The following is a 17,387-nucleotide window of genomic DNA, read 5'->3' as shown; positions in this document are numbered from 1 at the left end:
CCTCAAAAGTATTGTTCTGTTTCCTACCCTAAATTTTGAAAGCATCTTCTACATTGCTTTACTTTTTCTTCTGTGTGCTGTTCAATCTCTGAAGAGCCAGGGGAGACCATATCAGCACCCAGTGCTGTGCAAACAAAAGGAGTAATAAAATATATTCTTAAATCAGCTACCAGGGTTCAGAAATTAAGGGCAAGGGTTTGGTCAAATGACCTCATGTAAGCTTTAGGAGAAGATAAGACAGACTACAGGAAGAAAGATACTCTCATCAAAGGAATTAATACCCCTGGTACTGTAGGCCTAATTCTCAATTACATTGATTATCAAGTTGTTTGGGTCATATATTACCTAATGACTTGAGAACTTTTTGTTTCATAAATACAGCACTCTCAAAACAAGAAAGCTGGTTAAGGAAATGGCAACAAATATTTTTTTTTTTTAAATCCAGGGTCTGTTTGATTTTGGGTTAAGAGATAAAAGGTATCTGGATATCATTGTCAGTGATATTCATATATGATGTAAAATAGTTTTGGAAATCCGTTTAATGACTATGTTTTCATTTAGTAAAAAAAAAAAAAAAAAAAAAGGAGTAGTAGCCTAGAAGGTAGCAGGCAGAGATTGGAAGCCAACAGAACTAGTTCATAGTATTTTTAAGCTTTTCCTTTAAAGTTGTTTTAACTTCATAGATTCCTTTTTCTTTTCCACTTTCAAGATCTTTAGGGTGGATGGTTACTTTGCATAAATCCTGAGAGCCATGGACAAAACGTGTAGAGTTAATCCTTCTCTTTCTACCTTCGATCTTCCCAATTCCAGCGCATCCCCTGCTGGCCCTGTGCAGCCCAGCCTGGCAGTGCTGTGAGCGCCAGCTCCTCTCTCCACAGACAATGGGAACTCCCCACTCCTGGGACACTTCCTCATTCTTAGGGCCACCCAGGCAGCTGAAGAAAGACAATCAGCAGATCTGCCTCATTGCTGGGTATAAATATTGTATATTTGAGAACTTCTAATTGACTGGAGGGAGAATAATCTCAGGGATGAGGTCAAGGCTGAAGGAGTCCTGGAATGTGGAGCAGCTGAAACAGATGATGTTAAGGAAAGTAAGCTCAGATTCCAGATTTTATATGCGAAAACCTTGGGTTGCCATTTCAATTAGGAACATAATCTTGGGTTTGTTTAGGGCTGCTCTGCCCCTTGTATCCCTGCTTTATCCATCCACTCCTGTGGTTGTGGGGCAATCAGAGCCCCCAGCAGGAATTCCACAGCATTTAACCTTCATCATACAGGTGACTACACAGAGCGGTTGTGAGTTACAAAGAAGTTCCAGATGTGTTTAAATAAAGTTGGTTACTGAGAGAAACCACTTTAAAAGCTGAGTTCCTAGGATGTATTTACACGAGCAATAAAGCCTGTAGTTAAAAGGTAGGGTAACGTTTCAGCAGCAGTGCAGGACTTTTTGGCACTGATGCCTGTTCTTACAGCTTCACAGCAGGCCAGGAGGAAAGCCTGATCAATACAGATATGGCACTAAATAGACCACGAATCTGGTGCTTTATAAACCATTCCTATCTCTTTTCCCACCCTCCTGCCTCCTTCTTACTCTCCATGTTCTTTAGTGTTATTGAAAGAAAAGGTCATATTAAGCTGCAAACCCTGTGTTTAGTAGCACACTCTGCATCACTCTCACAAAGCAAGCAACTTCATAGTGGTAGCTGACTTTGGAAAAATGTGCTGAAATCAGTAGGTTCTCAAGAAAACCTTATCTTCTGATTATTATTTGTTACTTTTTGCTGGAGTTCTATGGGCAGAAAGCTGAGGTTAATCTTGTCTCCCCTCGTGTTTCAGACAGCCCCATCCAGAGCCCTTTGATGTCAGTGCAAAGAATCCCATTTTTAGTGGCCTTTGAACCAGATGTAGTAAAAGGGCAACTGAGCATTTGTAGGGGTTGCAACTGGGTAACTTGCTTAAAGGAGGACAGTTTGGATACTCATTTCTGTTTTCCCATTTTCTTATTACTTTTAGTATTTATATACCATTAAATGTAGATACTTGGTAAACAGTGAAGAGAGCTAATGCCTCAGCTCTTACTGTGTTTCTCTTTATTTATATAAAAGCAAAGTAAAGAAGGAGCTCTGTGCCTGTTTTTCAGCTACACAAATTTAATGATTCCTGCTTGTTACAGCTATTGTGAAATTTAGGAAGGAGTTTGCATAAGATAACATATCCTGCTGTTGTAATGTACTGGAGACAGGGCTCAGATCTCTGGATAAGGAATGCTGCAAAAATCCTAAGTGTTATTATCACTACACACCACTCTCCCCAGGATCTGAACCTGACCTCCCTTCCTTGATGCAAACAATCTCTGTCTTTGTAAAAATAACAAGATTTAACAAGAAGAGAATTTTCTATAATTATTACGTGAAACAGTTCTTTTCCTTCACATTTATTCATGTTCGGGCATGTTACTGAACAAAGAGAATTCCATATAAAAATGTGATCAATCTGAACAATTCTCATGTTGATAAAGAACGGAAAAGGAGCTGCCAGCAAATAAGAAGTTGGAGTGAAAGCTTAGGTGGCTGTCTTGCCAAAAGAACTTCACACATTTAAAAACAAGCAAGGACTTGGGAGGGACAGTTTGTTTCTGGAGGTGCAACAGCAGGGAAGGAAACTCGAGCACCAAAACAAATCATTTTGGGCAGAAGGCAGTCTGGAGGGTGGTGTGGAGAGGGAGGGGGTGGTGTGCATGTGTAAGGGTTTGGGTCTGGCCTGGTTTTCCTTCCTCAGCAGACTGAAGGAAACTTGTGGTCAATCATTTGTAGTGTGAGTGGCTGGGGGAGTCTGGAGTCCTGGGAGGGGAGGGAGGTGTAGAGATAAGCTGGAGGAAGGGGGCTTGAGCCTGGCAATGTCCCCAAAGGCATGGCTGACCCTCAGGTTATTATGCAAAAAGTGAAATCCACGTGTTCCTCTGACAGCTCCTCCTTGGGAGCTCGTGTTCTTGGAGCTGAAGCCTGCCTGGATGCCTTCAAAGAGGTTTTATTGCATTTGCTGGAAAACCAAAGGACCACAAGCCCTGGATCCACTGTCCTGCCTGGAGCAGAGCCTGCAGGGAGAGGTGCCCTGGGCTGCTGGAGAGGTGAGTGTTGGCCAGTGCCACTGGGAGCTGATGGAGCAGCACTGGGGGGTACTGGGGCACTTTTTACAGCTCTCTTTGAGCTGAGATGCAGCAGCTTGAGTGGAACAAAAGCCTAAAGCTTGTGCTGCAAATCATGTGGTTCATAGCCCTTCTGGCTGTGAACAGCTTTACATCTGCTGGCTTTTAATTAAGAGCACAAATTTTGCAGAAAAGCTTGGCCTCTCTGGGTGCTGATGATTCCTTTTTGCCTGGTTAAGCACTCTCAGGGCTTTTCCCTTGCTGTGGCTCTGGGATGTGACCTACAGGTGACTGCAAGTATTAAAAATGCCCTGTGTTGGAGCCCTGGTGGACAGGAATATGTGTTTACAAATCCATAGGTGAGACAGGTGTTTCCTAACAGCCAGTCTTGTTACATAATAAGGGCGGTCTGGAGTAAAACTTAATGTAATGTGTGGTGCAAAAAAACCTGCACTTTGATGACAAAAACCTGATTTATTGTATATGATGTGTCCAGACTGTTAATGTGCAGCAGTCAGAATACTGTATGATAATAATTTATTCACCTATATAAAACCCCAACAGGTTGGTCATAACCACCTTCATTCTGTAAAAAAATCTCCTCTTCAAATTTGTACTTAACAACATTTGTAAGAGATTAATGTTTCTGGTGGTGTCTTGTAGTATAAAGAAAAATTCTGCAGCAGTTACCAGTTACTAATGAAGTTAATGACTCCTTATTGCAACTTCTTGGTAAATCCAGTTTTAAAGACAAATACAGGTCTGACCATTTCTTTTTTGGGAGGATCCACAGCTGAGACTCATCAGTTTAGCAACAACCTTGACACCATGTTTGAATATATAACCTTTCCTCTCCCCAAGTAACTTATCTCTCACTAAGAAAAGACTTTCAGAGAGAAATAAACAAGTGTCTGCCTGTATGAACTAGTAAAGGGAAAATAAAATGAAAAATGAACTTGTATTATTTAAACAGTGTGACATGACAAACTGCAAGTGCTGCTCACACCTAGCCCTCTGAGAGCAGCTTGCTTTGTTGATAAGCTTTGATTGAACCTGAACCTTAAGTTCCTGAACCTATTTTTGTGAATAAATTACATTTTGCAATGGCATGATATTATAATCATTGGGATGAAATGTTGGGATGAAATCGCACAAATGTCAGAACACAAAGACAAGGCCAAGCTGGGCATCAGTGCTGTGAGTGATCTGTCAGCCCTCAGGGAGCATTCCAGTTTGTGCAGAGGCTGAGCAGGTTAAATCCCCCCAGTCCCGGGGAGGCTCAGGGGGCTGCAGTGCGAGGTCTGGGCTAACACCTGCAGGCCTCGTGTGCAGGCTGCTGGCCCAAGGCTGCTGGCCCAAGGCTGCTGAGATTTCACCAGGGGAGCCTGAGGAAGCTCCTGCATTGCCATTGCATGTGCAGCGTTGCAGCCCTTCCTGCAGCGCTCAGGATGCACGGCTGGGTTTGTGCATTCTGAATTCCACTGAGGTGTGCATTACAGACCCTGCATGTCTTATGGCAAAGAGGCAATTGCCAGGCAGATCCAGGTCACCGAGCTGTTTCCAGCTTGAGGGGCTGCTGGTAAATACCACAGATACCCAAAGCAGCCCCAGTTATGAAATTCACTCTGTGGCAATGTGGTGTTAGTGTGGTTTGTTGGAAGAACAAGAGTTGCCAGCATCTTCCTTGATGGTTCAAAAGGAACAGCCCTTTCCAGAAGAGGCAGAGGGCTGCAAAGTAAACACAGGGAGTTACGAGATGAACAAAAACCTAATGTAACATGGGAATTCTGAATCTATTTATCTGTTCTCATTGACGTGGTTGTGCTTATTGTGGAGGGTCTTGACCTCCCATTCAGCTTAAGAGCACAAGCCTGGGAATAAGAGCAGTGCAGAACTTTAGGCATGGCAGGATTTCTGTACACTTTGAACATTTAACATTTAACATGAGTTACCTTCTGTGTGGCTGAAACATCAGGGTAAGCAGAGAGGCAGAGGGAGAGTGAACCATACAACCTTGCATGGAAGTTCTGAATGCAGCTGATGGAGCTTTCTCACATTCCCACAACTGCACTTCACCCTCTCCTATCAAGGTTGGTAAAAGAAGTTTCAGTAAATCAGATTATAAGGAAAGAGTGGCTGCCAAAAGAATGCTCTCCCTGAGCTCCTAGGGAGGGATACCAGGGCATCAGCCAAAACAGGACAGGGAAGGCAGCAGTGTTTTGTGGGGAAATGGGAAAGATGATGAGGAAAAACAATAGACAAAGGATGGGGAAAAGAGAAAGTCAATTAACTCACTTTTCACAGAAGCATCCTTTCTATTATCAAGACAACAGAAGCAAACGGGGGAAGAATAAACAAAAAATTTAAAAGATACAGTAGGACACTAATAGGGGATGTAGAGAAGAGGAATAAAGAAACAGGGTAAAGGAAGAAAATGAGATGTTAATCTCTGGCCAAGGGTAAAGTTTATCCCTCCAGCAGCATGGCTGGGATTTTGCTTCTGTGTTTTGCCTCTGAGTGCTTCCCTAAAGCACAGAGCTAGCAGGCACCAGGCTGTTTAGAGTGGCTGCCTGTCATTTGAGCTTCCCAGGTACTCTGCTATTTCCCTGCTGAAAATTCTTCAGCTGCAAACATTGTGAAGCCACGGCAGTGCTGTTATGGGCTCGGAGAAAAGCGAGAGTCTGGGATCACTTATTACAGTGTTACATTTCATGCATTTTAGAAAATACATTGTGGCAAACAGCAAAAAGAAATTTGAGGCAAATTAGAAAAAAGGGCAAGTTCAAAAAGCTGTTTCATTCTTTGAAGGACTTGATGAGGGAGGGAATGAAGAAGGACTGGAATTTGTACAGCTCGTAGAGCCTGGCTGCATTCCTTTGCCAGTATTTTACTGACTCTCACTTCCAAAGAAACAAGGATGCTTCAAGCTGTTCTCTGGAGCCTGGGTACACCTTGCTGGCCTAAGGAGGCTCAATGCACCACAGCTGCTAGCAAGGGTCGTGTGTGGTGTTTGAACTGGAACAAAGAGCTGGGATCACTCCTCCCACTCTGAAGTGCAGTTCCTTCCATGCCTTTCCAGTTCTGAGTAACAACATTTCACACATTAGAAAGGCCATAATGTAATTTATTATCCCTGGCTGGGGAGTAATTTATTATTGTTTTGACATTTTTCCTTTTACTGTTTTATCTTTTCTCACTCGAGGAATAGAGGAGTAGAAGTCAGAGTTTCTGATTTTGATATTTGCAATTTTGCCAGCAAAGTTTAACCTAATGTGTGTCTGAGTTAAAGTCAGACTGGTAGTGACTCTATAATGACAAAAAACTGAAGAGGACATAGGACTTTTATTCATTTTGTGATGAGTCAGAATTTGCAGTCAAGGATCTTATATGTCCATAATGGCCATAATAGTGATGGGCAGAAATTTACTGACTAATTTTCTGCCAAAAAAATGGTAATTTTGGCTTTTTAATCAGCCAAAAGCTGATTTGGATTAGACTTTTCCTAATCCAAAAGCAATTAGGATTATTCTATGCTCCAGTTAAATAGCATAAAATATTAATTAAATAATGATTATTAGCTTTTCCACTAAATCTCATAGATGGCTGACCAACTACAGAGTCATTCAGGTACCTTTATTTGCTTTTAATTACTCTGAGAAAAAAAATGCATGAGTCATTAATGAATTGTAACCACTGCTTTCAAGCAGTTTCTATCTTCAGTTCTGAAAATCCACTGAGGCCTTAAAATTTGCAGAATACAAAGGGGAAAAAAAAAAAGGGTGGCATTGAGAACAAGGAGATGTGAGCAAGCAAAGATTGTTTTACAGCTGGAAACTGGCCACCCAAGAAGATCTGGCAGAGAAAGTAAAGTATTAATAGCATTATTAATCTACTGAGTTTTACTGCCAGTAAAATAAGTAGAGAAAGCAAGATCAAGGAGGAGAAGTTATGAGGCAGCAACACAAATAATGTAACAAATTTACAATTCTCGGGGGTATTGAGATTGTGGTTCCTGTTACCAAACTGTGAGAGAACACAAGGACAGCAGCTGTGCCAAATGTCCAGATACTGCAGTTCGCAGTGGGATAAAGGGCATGACATTGTTTAAACTCAGTACTCCTCTCATATGTGGTAAATCCTCCATAATTATTTACTACAGAAGCCATTTTTCATGGGTTTGAGGGGAGGGGTTGAATGCTGAGTTAATTAATGCATTTCTTCTACTCTCACTCTGCAGAGCTCTGGCACCGTGGCACTGGGCCACTGGGACTTCTAGTGTTTTGTCAAAAACTAAAAGCTGTTTTCCTGATGTTCTGGAGAGATTTTATTTTTTTTCAAACAGTTTGTGTGATTTCAGAATGTCTGAGGCTGTCATTCATGCGTTCATTCAGTTCAAGCTGCTGGTGAAGAACTTTCCAGTCCATCACCACTCAAGGCGATGCCCCACCAGGCACTGGAAGCCTCCATTGTGCTTCACCATAGTGCCTTGGCAGGAACATGTTAAGCTTTAATTAAATTTTATTTCTATGAAGAACATTCTGCTCTGAGCCTGATGTTTTCTAATAAGTTTCAGACTTATTTGCCAGTTTTCAGTGAGAATCTTTATTTACTATTTTATTCAGTTGCTCTTGTCTCCCTAACAGCCATCATGACTCCACACACTGATTCTATGATAAATTTTTCAGTATGTGCTTTTTGGAGCTAAAGGACATATTCCAGGAGCATTTGGCCTCCCTGAAAATGACATGGAGCTATTTTATTTTTATTTTATGTTAATGTTGGGTTTGTAGCATCAACTTAAAGGGCCACAAGAGAAGGATGTGATTGTTTGATCCACTGCATATGCATAAGAAGTGGTTGCTACTTTCCTCTGTTCTGATGGTTCTTGGTCAATTCATGTTTACAGCTGGAAAACTGAAGGTCAGATGGTTTACAAAGGATTGACTAAACCAGGAAAATTATGGCCCAGGCTATCCCATATTAGCTGGCTTAGGGAAGGATAGAAGAAAAAATCCCAACACTTTGGTGATTTCAGAGCCTGATGGAGATTAGGGCTCCTAGGGATGGATTGAGAACAGATGCAGATTCCAGGATAAAAGCAGGTATTCAGGTAAATACCATATCTGGGACAATAACTTCAACATATAAGACTAATAAAATATCATGTCTATGAGGAAAAAACATCTATTTTTAAATAGACAGATGAGCCTTATCAACAAAGCACACGTAGATAGAATTTCCTAAAAGTGTGAAAGGCAGACTATAAAAAAATTATTTGGAAGAAGAGAATAAGAACAGATCAGCAGGAAATCTGAAGCTCAGTACATTCGCTGTCAGAGAACCATCACTCCCTTTTTGATTCCTCAGAAGCAGAGGAAGACAGAGCTTTCCTCTGCTGCTCCAACTTCTTTCCTCTTAGGAAAATAGTTTGTTCGCTTAGTTTGAAAATTCACATCTGTTTTATACAAACTCCATGAGTATTTTAAACTTCAGCTATAAATGCTGTTAAGACATCATTTGCTGCTCACAGGATGGTTTATGATTGGGATCACGTACTCCCTTCTCAAATCAGGAAATTAAGCCAGAAATCCCTTTCTTGATAATTATCTCTGAAATCAGTGATAAATTGAGTCTCATCATCTGTGAGCTGGGCTCTGCCAAGGGTTCCAGGGTTCTGGTCCCTCCCAGTCACTCCATGAGCTCAGGAAGAAGAGGAATGTGTTGGGAATCCAAAGGTACCAGCCTTGAGAGACAGGGAGAGCTTTGGCATTACAGGTTTATTTTTTTAGCTTGTCTGTTTGTAAGTAATTTGTTTGTTTTCAAAATCTTCCTACTTCCCTTTCCCCAAACTAACTTAAACCCAAGCAAGCATCCTGTTTAAAAGTAAATAAATAAACAAAAAATCTAGCTATGTAATCAAATCTCAAGTATGTTGCTTATGTAAGTGATCTGAACTAAGTCAGCATGAAAAATCCAGAGCTCGGGCATTTTATACCATTAAGTTCTAGGTTTTGGTTTTAAAAATATTTTCTTTTTTGTTTGTTGTAGAAGACAGCTTTGAAAAACAGTTGCTGTACAGGGATAGAGTATTTGGAGGTATTTTCTACTCTCTTTCCCACACTGCAGGCCCCTCTCTTTGAGAGTGTATTCAGAATTTCTTCTCTTTCTTCCTCCCAGGGTTACTCTGAATCTCTTGGGTCTATAAAGCAAGTCCAGGTTGTTTTACCCTTCAGAAACTGAAGATTCAGCAATACAGGAAACTGAAGCAAACCTTTCAGGTTTAATCCTGACAGATATTTTCCAGGATGATTTAGGAAGTCACCATCTCTTTCCAGCCTTGATTCAGAGCTGCCACTGAAGAGATGCTGATAATTCCCCACCTTGAAGGCCCATATCTTAAATAAGCCAAGAAGTTGAAAAAAGCTGCATCTTGCGTAAGCTTCAGTGCCCTGGTTCATTGGTGTTTTGAAAAATGACTTTTTTGTCCAAGCTGAGTGATCGGAGTTAAACTCCAGTGGTCTCACAGAATGAAAGCTCTGTGTTTGGGGCATTTGAAATGCATGGTTGGTTTTATTTTCCTCCTTATTTTTGTATGCTGGCTGTATTTACATTTTATGCCCAGATGGTTTTCTTTAACTTCTTAGTATAACTTACATGTAACATCTTGCAAAAGCTTTGTTTTCTTGATTTATGCCTCTGAGTTTGAATAGTTTGAAAACTTTGTTAGGGCACCTAATGGGGAAACTGCTTTCTTAGCTCTGTGGATGGCTGTTCTCTGTCAACAGAGAACTGGAAACTTGTGGTTTCTGTGTGTTGTTGGACAGGATTACAGTCATGCCATGCTGGGGGTTTAGATTTTATCCTTGAAGAAGCCTAAAACCTTTATCTTCAATTGAAAATGTTCTTTCCTAGCACATTAATAGCTCTGAAATCAATGATCAAGTAAGCAATTTATATTTTTCACAAGGAAACAGATTCTTCCCATGATAAAATGATATAGGAGATGCCAAGACCTGTACGACAGAGATAAAGATCAAACCTATGACCTGATAGGTGTGACATGAACTATTCATGAAAGAAAAATCCAGCTTTAGGTAGAGCTAAAACACCTTGTTGAGTAGATAAAAATCCTTTAAATCACTGGCTGTAACCACCTTGTATGCAGCATTATCTGAAAGAAAGAAAGGTTTGTAAAGGAATATTAATAGAAAATTCTAAAATTACTCAGCAATCTGATGTGCAAGTCAGCTGTGCTGCATTGTAAGAGATAATTGTGTGTAAAAGCACCTGCTTTGTAGTGGCAGCCTAAAAAATAAGGATGCACAGAAATCCGTGGTGTTAAATTGAACTGGCAGCTGAGGGGGTTCTCAAAACAGATAACAGAGGTTACTCCTCTGGTTTTCTCCCTTCTGCATCTGGGGAGGGCCTGAGGGCTTTTGAGATTACTTGATAGATGAAGTAAAACTGAATGAAATTATGCAGCTGGCACAAGGAATTGATTTCTTATCAATTATGGCTATGCCAGTTATAAAGTGGTTTAGCTGCAGTGATTAACAAGTATTTCTGCTCCACTCTTGAACAAAATGAACTAGAAATGTTCACCAGCAGAAGAGTGCTCTCAAAAGGTGCCGTTGCCAGAGTTCCATTTCTTTTAGGGGAAAGAAGAGTAGAAAAGCATCTTGGTTTTGTATAATGTGAATGTAGTAGAAATTAGGTCAGATATATCAAATTTATTGTAAATTTGCCACCTAAACTGCTGAAGCCTGAGCTGCATTGGTAAAGTGAAGATATTGGAAATACACCTTTCCAACACACTGAGAGCTTTTCATAGAGGGAGGATTTCTGTGCAGCTCCAAGGAGATGAGATCTGTTCCCTCCTTTCAGGCTGAAAATCTTCCCACATACATTCGCAGCTCACACCCCCTTTGGCCAGTGCTTAGAGGAAAATACAACGTTAAACTCACCACGCTGGTAAAACGTCATTAGAAAACCTGGAAACAGGAGTTTTCACTAAATGGGGATTTGGAAGTTTTGTAAACCTGCTCTCTGCATTCATCTGAAACATGCCAACACCAGGAACAGCTGAGGTATGATGGGGTCTGCAGCTCTGAGTGGAAGAACAAGTCTTGTTTTCATTGACCACAACCTTTGTGCTTGCCAGGGCCATGCAGCCCCGCAGACCAGCACTGGTGAAGTATGAATTTTTATGAATCAATCTTATGATCTATTAATTTCGTTGGAGAATTCAGATCCCTTTAGTCTGTTAAAAAGCTATTAGGATTTCATTGCTTTTAGGACTTCTTTACATTCTTGGGGTTTTTTTTTTCAGAGTACCACGTGATTTCCCACAACAGAAAAAAAGACTCAGAGGCTGAGGATCCCTTGAAGCCATTCACTGCATTCTGCTTTTTTTTTTTTTATTTTGGACTTGATTGTGTTTAATGCAGACTTGTGGTCTGTTTTAAGCTGTACTATGAAACCTTTGTCTCCCAAATGATGTTAATTCTCCCTGCACCCCATAATTGTGATTTCTCACTTGGGGGGAAGGGAGAGTACCTGTGAACACATTCCAGTTCTGTAAGGCTCCCCTTAGGAACGCTGCTGGAACGCCAGCCCTGAGCCTCCCCAGAGGAATGTGGGATGAATTTAACTTTTCAGGGGACAAAGATATTTAAAGCAATACAAGCTATGTAAAGAACTTAGGGATAGTCAACCAAATAGTTTTGTGTTGACTCCAGCTCTCCTATTGTCACGCAGTGATCAAGGGGGGGAATATTCATGCGGGGACACGTGAAAAAATGGCTCTTTCCCTTTGTATATCTTAGGGGCTTTTTTAGACTTGGCCTTACTGCAACATAGTTACTGTTGCCACAGTCCAATCTGGAATCTTTCCATCAGAAATGCTATTTCGATCACTGACTTCTAAATGGTTCATATCTCATTGTTCTGAAATTTGTCACATGCAGAGCTTGGGAGGCGAAGTAAATCCCATTTAATTTTAGATCGATTCTTGGCTATGCTGAACGCCAGATTTGGTTTTGTTTTGGCTTAAGATTCCTATCGATTTCTGGAGCCAGAAACATCAGGGAGTTGCAGGGGTGGGTGGCACAGTCCTCTGAATGGCCCAAGTGACCTGGCACGGGATGTGTGCCCTGCTGCGGACTGGGACAATGTCAGGTACCCCACAGACGATGTCCCCGGGGGCTCTGGAGCTCCCCCCGGGCACTCCAGGGCAGGCTGTGTTTCCACCCTGGGACAGCCGGTTCAGGAGCACCGGACACCCCTCAAGGGAGAGCAACACTGTCCTGCCCTCTGCTGCCAAAGGGACTGAGGGAGGTGCACCAGGAATGTCACCTGTGGCACCACTCCAGTTCACATTAAGGGTCCAGCGTGTCCAGAATTGCTGAATTGGCAGTTCTTAAACTCTGGTTTAACCCTAAGCCAGACCTGGAGCACATTTAGCCACGTATTGGTTCCGCAGCAATAGGACCGCGCTGGTTTCAGCATCCCAGGGATATCCAGAACTTTCCGAATTCCCAAAGGCCGCTGTAATAACGTGACAAGGGAGGGAAGTGTCCCCTCCCTAGGGAAGGTGTCCCCTCCCCGGCGGGCCCCGGGGCCGGGTCAGAGCTGTAATTGTTGCCGGTGCCCGCAGGTGGCTCCCGCTGTCCTGTGCAGCTCCAGGAGCAGCGCTTGTGTCACCGCGTGTGCCAGTGACAAAGTACAGCGACAGCAGCACACGGGACAGACAGCACACCAGGGAACACCACTGCATGAAGGTGTGGCGTGATGCAGCTTGAAGAAGCAGCACACCAGCTCTGAGAGCAAATAAATGCACACTGTGACCAGCAACTGGTAAATTCATCCAACGGGAGCAGCTGAGGGAGCTGGGGGGGCTCAGCCTGGAGAAAAGGAGGCTCCGGGGGAACCTTCTGGCTCTCCACAGCTCTGGCAAGGAGGGTGCAGTGAGCTGGGCTTGGTCTCTTCTCCCAGGTAACAAATGACAGGACAAGAGCAAATGGCCTCAAGTCGCACCAGGGGAAGTTTAGATGGGAGCTTAGGAAAAATTTCTGCACTGAAAGGGTTGTCAAGCCTGACAAGCAGTTGAACAGACTACCCAGGACAGTAGTGGAGCAACCATCCCTGGAAATGTGTAAAAAATATGTGTGTATGGCACTTGAGGATATGGTTTAGTGGTGAACACAGTAGTGGTGCTGGGTTGATGGTTGGACTTGAGGATCTTAGAGGTCTTTTCCAACCTTAAGGGTTCTGTGATTCTCTGATTCTATCTATGTACTGTCAGATCTATCCTAGAAACTCTTTTTTGATCCTATTGTCCAGGAGGCAAGGATAAGATTTCTCTCCTTCTGGTCCCATTTTTTTTGCTGCATCATTGTAATTAAACCAAGAATGGTGAGGCTGTTTTGGTTAGAGGAGCTCCTCTTACACAATATATTCTTGATGAACACAAAAGGGAACATCTGGTAGACAGAGCACACAGCCACTGCAATTACATTTTATAACTGATCCAGCATGGATGAATTTTCATAATGCATTAGTCACTACTGTGTGGATTAAGGTGAGGAGAAACAATGGATGTAGGCACAGAAAAGATGAGCACAGGCATTGTGTGGATTCCATGAATGACAGGGATATCCAGGGGAAGAACTGCCTGATGGCTTTCTCTGCAGACCTCTTGTGTGTAATTGTTCTGTACAGTGAGTGCCTGTGTTCTGATTTCTGTTGAATATCCCAGAGGAGATATTTAGAAGATGTTACTGCAGTGGAATATTCTCTGGCTGTATTTTCCTTCTTTGCACTTTAAATCTTACAGGACCTATTGTTTCTCCAAAATGTTTTACTAATTCCTTTCCTTCCTAAAGGGAATTCTTCCTCTGAACATTTCCTTCAAATCCTTTATAGCATATGTTTCAATCAAGCTTTTTTCCTGGTTCTATTGGTACATTGCCACTGAATTTAACTGGACCACATTGGTGTAATTGAGAGCAGAAGATTTGTTCCTTTAATGTTTCTGCACAAGTAATCTGTTTCTCCAATCAGGATTTTTTTCACTGCTTGGAATTTCTTCAAATTTGTCAACATCTTCAGGGTAAGGAGGTTCTTCCAGTTCTAATACCACCTGAATTCTTTTTGAGCACAGAACAAGTTTCCACAGGCATGCTATTAATTATGGATATTTCCCTAATTCCACTTCTGTGAATATTGTCCAACAGTTCACATCTGCCTATCCACATCTGGTACAAATAAAAAAGGTTTGATGTTTTTCATATCAAACATGTAATAATGACCATTTTGCTTTTGTTCTTATTTTTAAATCAAAGTTTGTAAATCCCTTTTCATATAATCTCTTAAGCCTTATAATATTGGGCAGGCTGAGGCAGTTTTTTATGCTTTTCTTTGCTATATTTACTTTCTTGCTTCTGGATAGCCAGTGACTTGAGGTCTGAGACCTTTGTATCATTTCCCTTTTCAATATTTGCTTCATTTGGAGCTAACATAACCCATCACTAGAATCAACAAAGTTATACAAAACCTCTTCCTAAGTGGGATGAGTTGGAATACCAAGCACTCATGGGCTGTGGTGGCTTTTTGTGTCTTTTTGAGGGGCTCAAAGCAAATGACTCCCTGTGAGCAACAGGAGCATTAAGAGGCATTGTGGAGCTAAGGGTCAAATTATTTTTAAGGAGCATAATTTTACCTGTTCCTCCTCCCAGCCAAGACACAAACATGTATGTGCACAGAACCCTCTGAACTGCTGCTGGTGCCAATCTCATAATTGCATTTGTACTTACAAGTTTGGAGATTTGTGGTAACTGTTACAGTCCTGGCTCAGCTTCCCAGTGAAGTATTGCTCTTCTCAGACTGTGGTTTCCTAACACAGGTGGGAACAGCCCTGGCTCCCTTTTCCCCATTTAGTTGCTCACCTCAGTTGCTGCCAAAGCATGTAACGGAAATTTTTTTTTTTTTAATGAACCATTTTGATTGAGAGGAGGAAATCTCTGTAATGGCTTCTTTTTACAGAGGAGAGAGGACAGCAGCTGAGCTGAGTGGTCCTGTCATGCTCCCATCTGTGTGTTTGAGACAGAATGTTTAATTTGGGCATGTGCAATGAAAGAAGGGTGTTCTCAGGAAAAATCTGACTGTGATATATGTAATACAGAATGATAAATCACAAGTTGTTAGATACAAACACTGATTATAGCTCTATTAGTGTAAAAGGAGTGGAGAGGGCTGTTGATCTGACCTAAACTTTGCCTCGTGAATACCTCTATAATGTGTGAGAGGCTTTGCTTTGCAGAGCTCAAGTGTAAAGCAGGAGCCTGACTCCATCGAGGCTTAACTGTCTGTGCTGGTCCAGAATGTCTGACCTCAGCAGAACCTGAGTGGCCGTCACAGTCAGCTGGAAAACACCCCAGGAGGTTATGAAACAGCTCCCATGGCCCTCATCCAATCCCTACTTTTGTTAATGGCATAAGAATCTTTGAAAAGAGTCAGTCTAATATATCCCAACTACCTCACTCTGAAACACTTCCAGTGCTGGCTGGATTAAGAACATGCTCCTGGTGATGTACTCAGCACTGCTTGTTTTGTCAATCAGTGAATCAAAAACATGCGGCAGATGCACGTGCACAATCCTTGTGATGCTTTAAAAAATGGATTATGGTTTAATGAATCAGCTCTATCAGAATCACCTTGTTTAGCATTGGGGTTTGATCCCTGACAATCGTTGGGGACTGGTAATGAGACTTTTACAGTGAGGGCTTTAAGGCTAAAATATTCTATACACCCATGGACAAAAATTCTCTTTGCTTTGCAAAGCACCCATGAATTTGTTCAAGTGAGTTCATCCCTTGTTTAACTGGCTCTTGCCCCTATAAACCTCAAGATTACATAAATGCAGAACATACTCAGGCAGTTGTCATGAGTAGTAAATAGGTACTTGGACTGTGAGAAAGAAAACCATTTTTTTATGTTTAAGTACTTAAGAGGATGGCTTATAACCAAACCATAGTAACATTACATCCCTGGAAGACACAGCCTCTAAGTACTTCTACGTGACATTTATCCAGTTCCACCAGGACACTTTAAATCAGTTGTTAAAATCTCAAAGTATTTTAAAGTCTAAAAAAAACCCCTACTATTGACCCTTTTATCCATGTGACTCCTGGAATGCTGATAGTAAATGAAAAATACAGGCCAGAGGTCTTAATCTGTGGCCATAATTCCACACAAATCCTTAAGGTAAAATTAATGGGTTAACAAAGCTACTTAACTACAGGAAAACTGATGAATGGGAACAAATTTGGTTGTGCAAGTAAAACCTAGGCAGGTTACAAAACCAGGTTCAGATGTGTTTTAGGCATCACTCCCTGTGTGTGTCAGCAGGGCCTGTATTGAAGCACTAAATATATTATTAGGAATTGTGTTTTGGGGAAGATGTTGACAAACAAGATTTTATGGGTAAAAATAGGACTGGAAAGAAGTTCCGTTCGAGCCCCGAATAACACGATGCTGTTTGGGTTTGTGTGGCAAGGTGTTGGTAGTGGGGGCTGCAGGGGTGGCTTCTGTGAAAAGTTTCCCCTACAGAGACAATTCCAGCAGCTCCAAGCCAGAACTTTTATTCAAGGTTTATTTTTGTATTGGCTGGGGATCTCAGGCTTGCTCAGGTTGTTTCACACCCCTCTCACCCTCTTACCTTTGTGTAGGAGTTGGGGTTTGCCAGGCAGATCACCGAAATATCAATATTTAATAAGATCTACTAGAAAAGTCTGAAACAGTAAGAAAAAATATGTTCCCAGTTAAAGAGACAAAATCTGAAACATCTAATTTGCATCTGCCAGGGTAGATGTAGGTGTTGAATATTAGCAATCAGCATTCCTTATTAATTTCCGTCCTTCACTGAAAGGAGAATGAAGTTGATGAGGTGCATTCATGTGCAAAGGAATTTCAGCTTTGCTTATAGCAGAGAGATGATCCATCAGAACTGCTGCTGGCTTTGGAGGAGGAGGAAACAGATTTTTCCCTCTGTGCCTGGTGCCCTCCTGTGGTTTTTATGTTCAGCTACTTGGGAGTGAATTAAACACATCAGTGGCTGATTCTTGTGCTGTATAAAAGGTACAGAAGAGTTTGTTTAGTCTTTTCTGTGAGCACAGTGTGTTCTGGACAGCTGGAATACAGTTTTCCATACAGCTGCTGGATTTGGATGTGCAAAGTCCCT

The 17,387-nt window shown here is 41.8% G+C and overlaps 1 protein-coding gene across 5 annotated transcripts in view; it reads left to right on the top strand.

Annotated features, from left to right (window-relative positions):
* Positions 1-2,725: 2,725 nt before the first annotated feature.
* PRELID3B (PRELI domain containing 3B) overlaps positions 2,726-17,387 on the top strand; it is a 56,518-nt gene continuing 41,856 nt past the window's right edge. Inside the window, exons 1-2 of one of the 5 annotated variants that reach the window (XM_063404252.1) lie at positions 2,726-2,817; positions 2,970-3,130. In XM_063404252.1, the coding sequence (XP_063260322.1) occupies positions 2,741-2,817; positions 2,970-3,130 (238 nt within the window). In that variant the 5' untranslated portion in view covers positions 2,726-2,740. Of the gene's footprint in view, positions 2,818-2,898; positions 3,131-11,142; positions 11,343-12,801; positions 13,004-17,387 lie in introns of those variants that run through there. The other 4 variants (XM_063404253.1, XM_063404254.1, XM_063404255.1 and 1 more) reach the window with 4 other exon arrangements.

The sequence above is a fragment of the Prinia subflava genome, chromosome 8 (genome assembly GCF_021018805.1).
Source record: "Prinia subflava isolate CZ2003 ecotype Zambia chromosome 8, Cam_Psub_1.2, whole genome shotgun sequence".
Lineage (NCBI taxonomy): Eukaryota > Metazoa > Chordata > Aves > Passeriformes > Cisticolidae > Prinia > Prinia subflava.
This window is presented reverse-complemented; position numbering and strand designations above follow the sequence as displayed.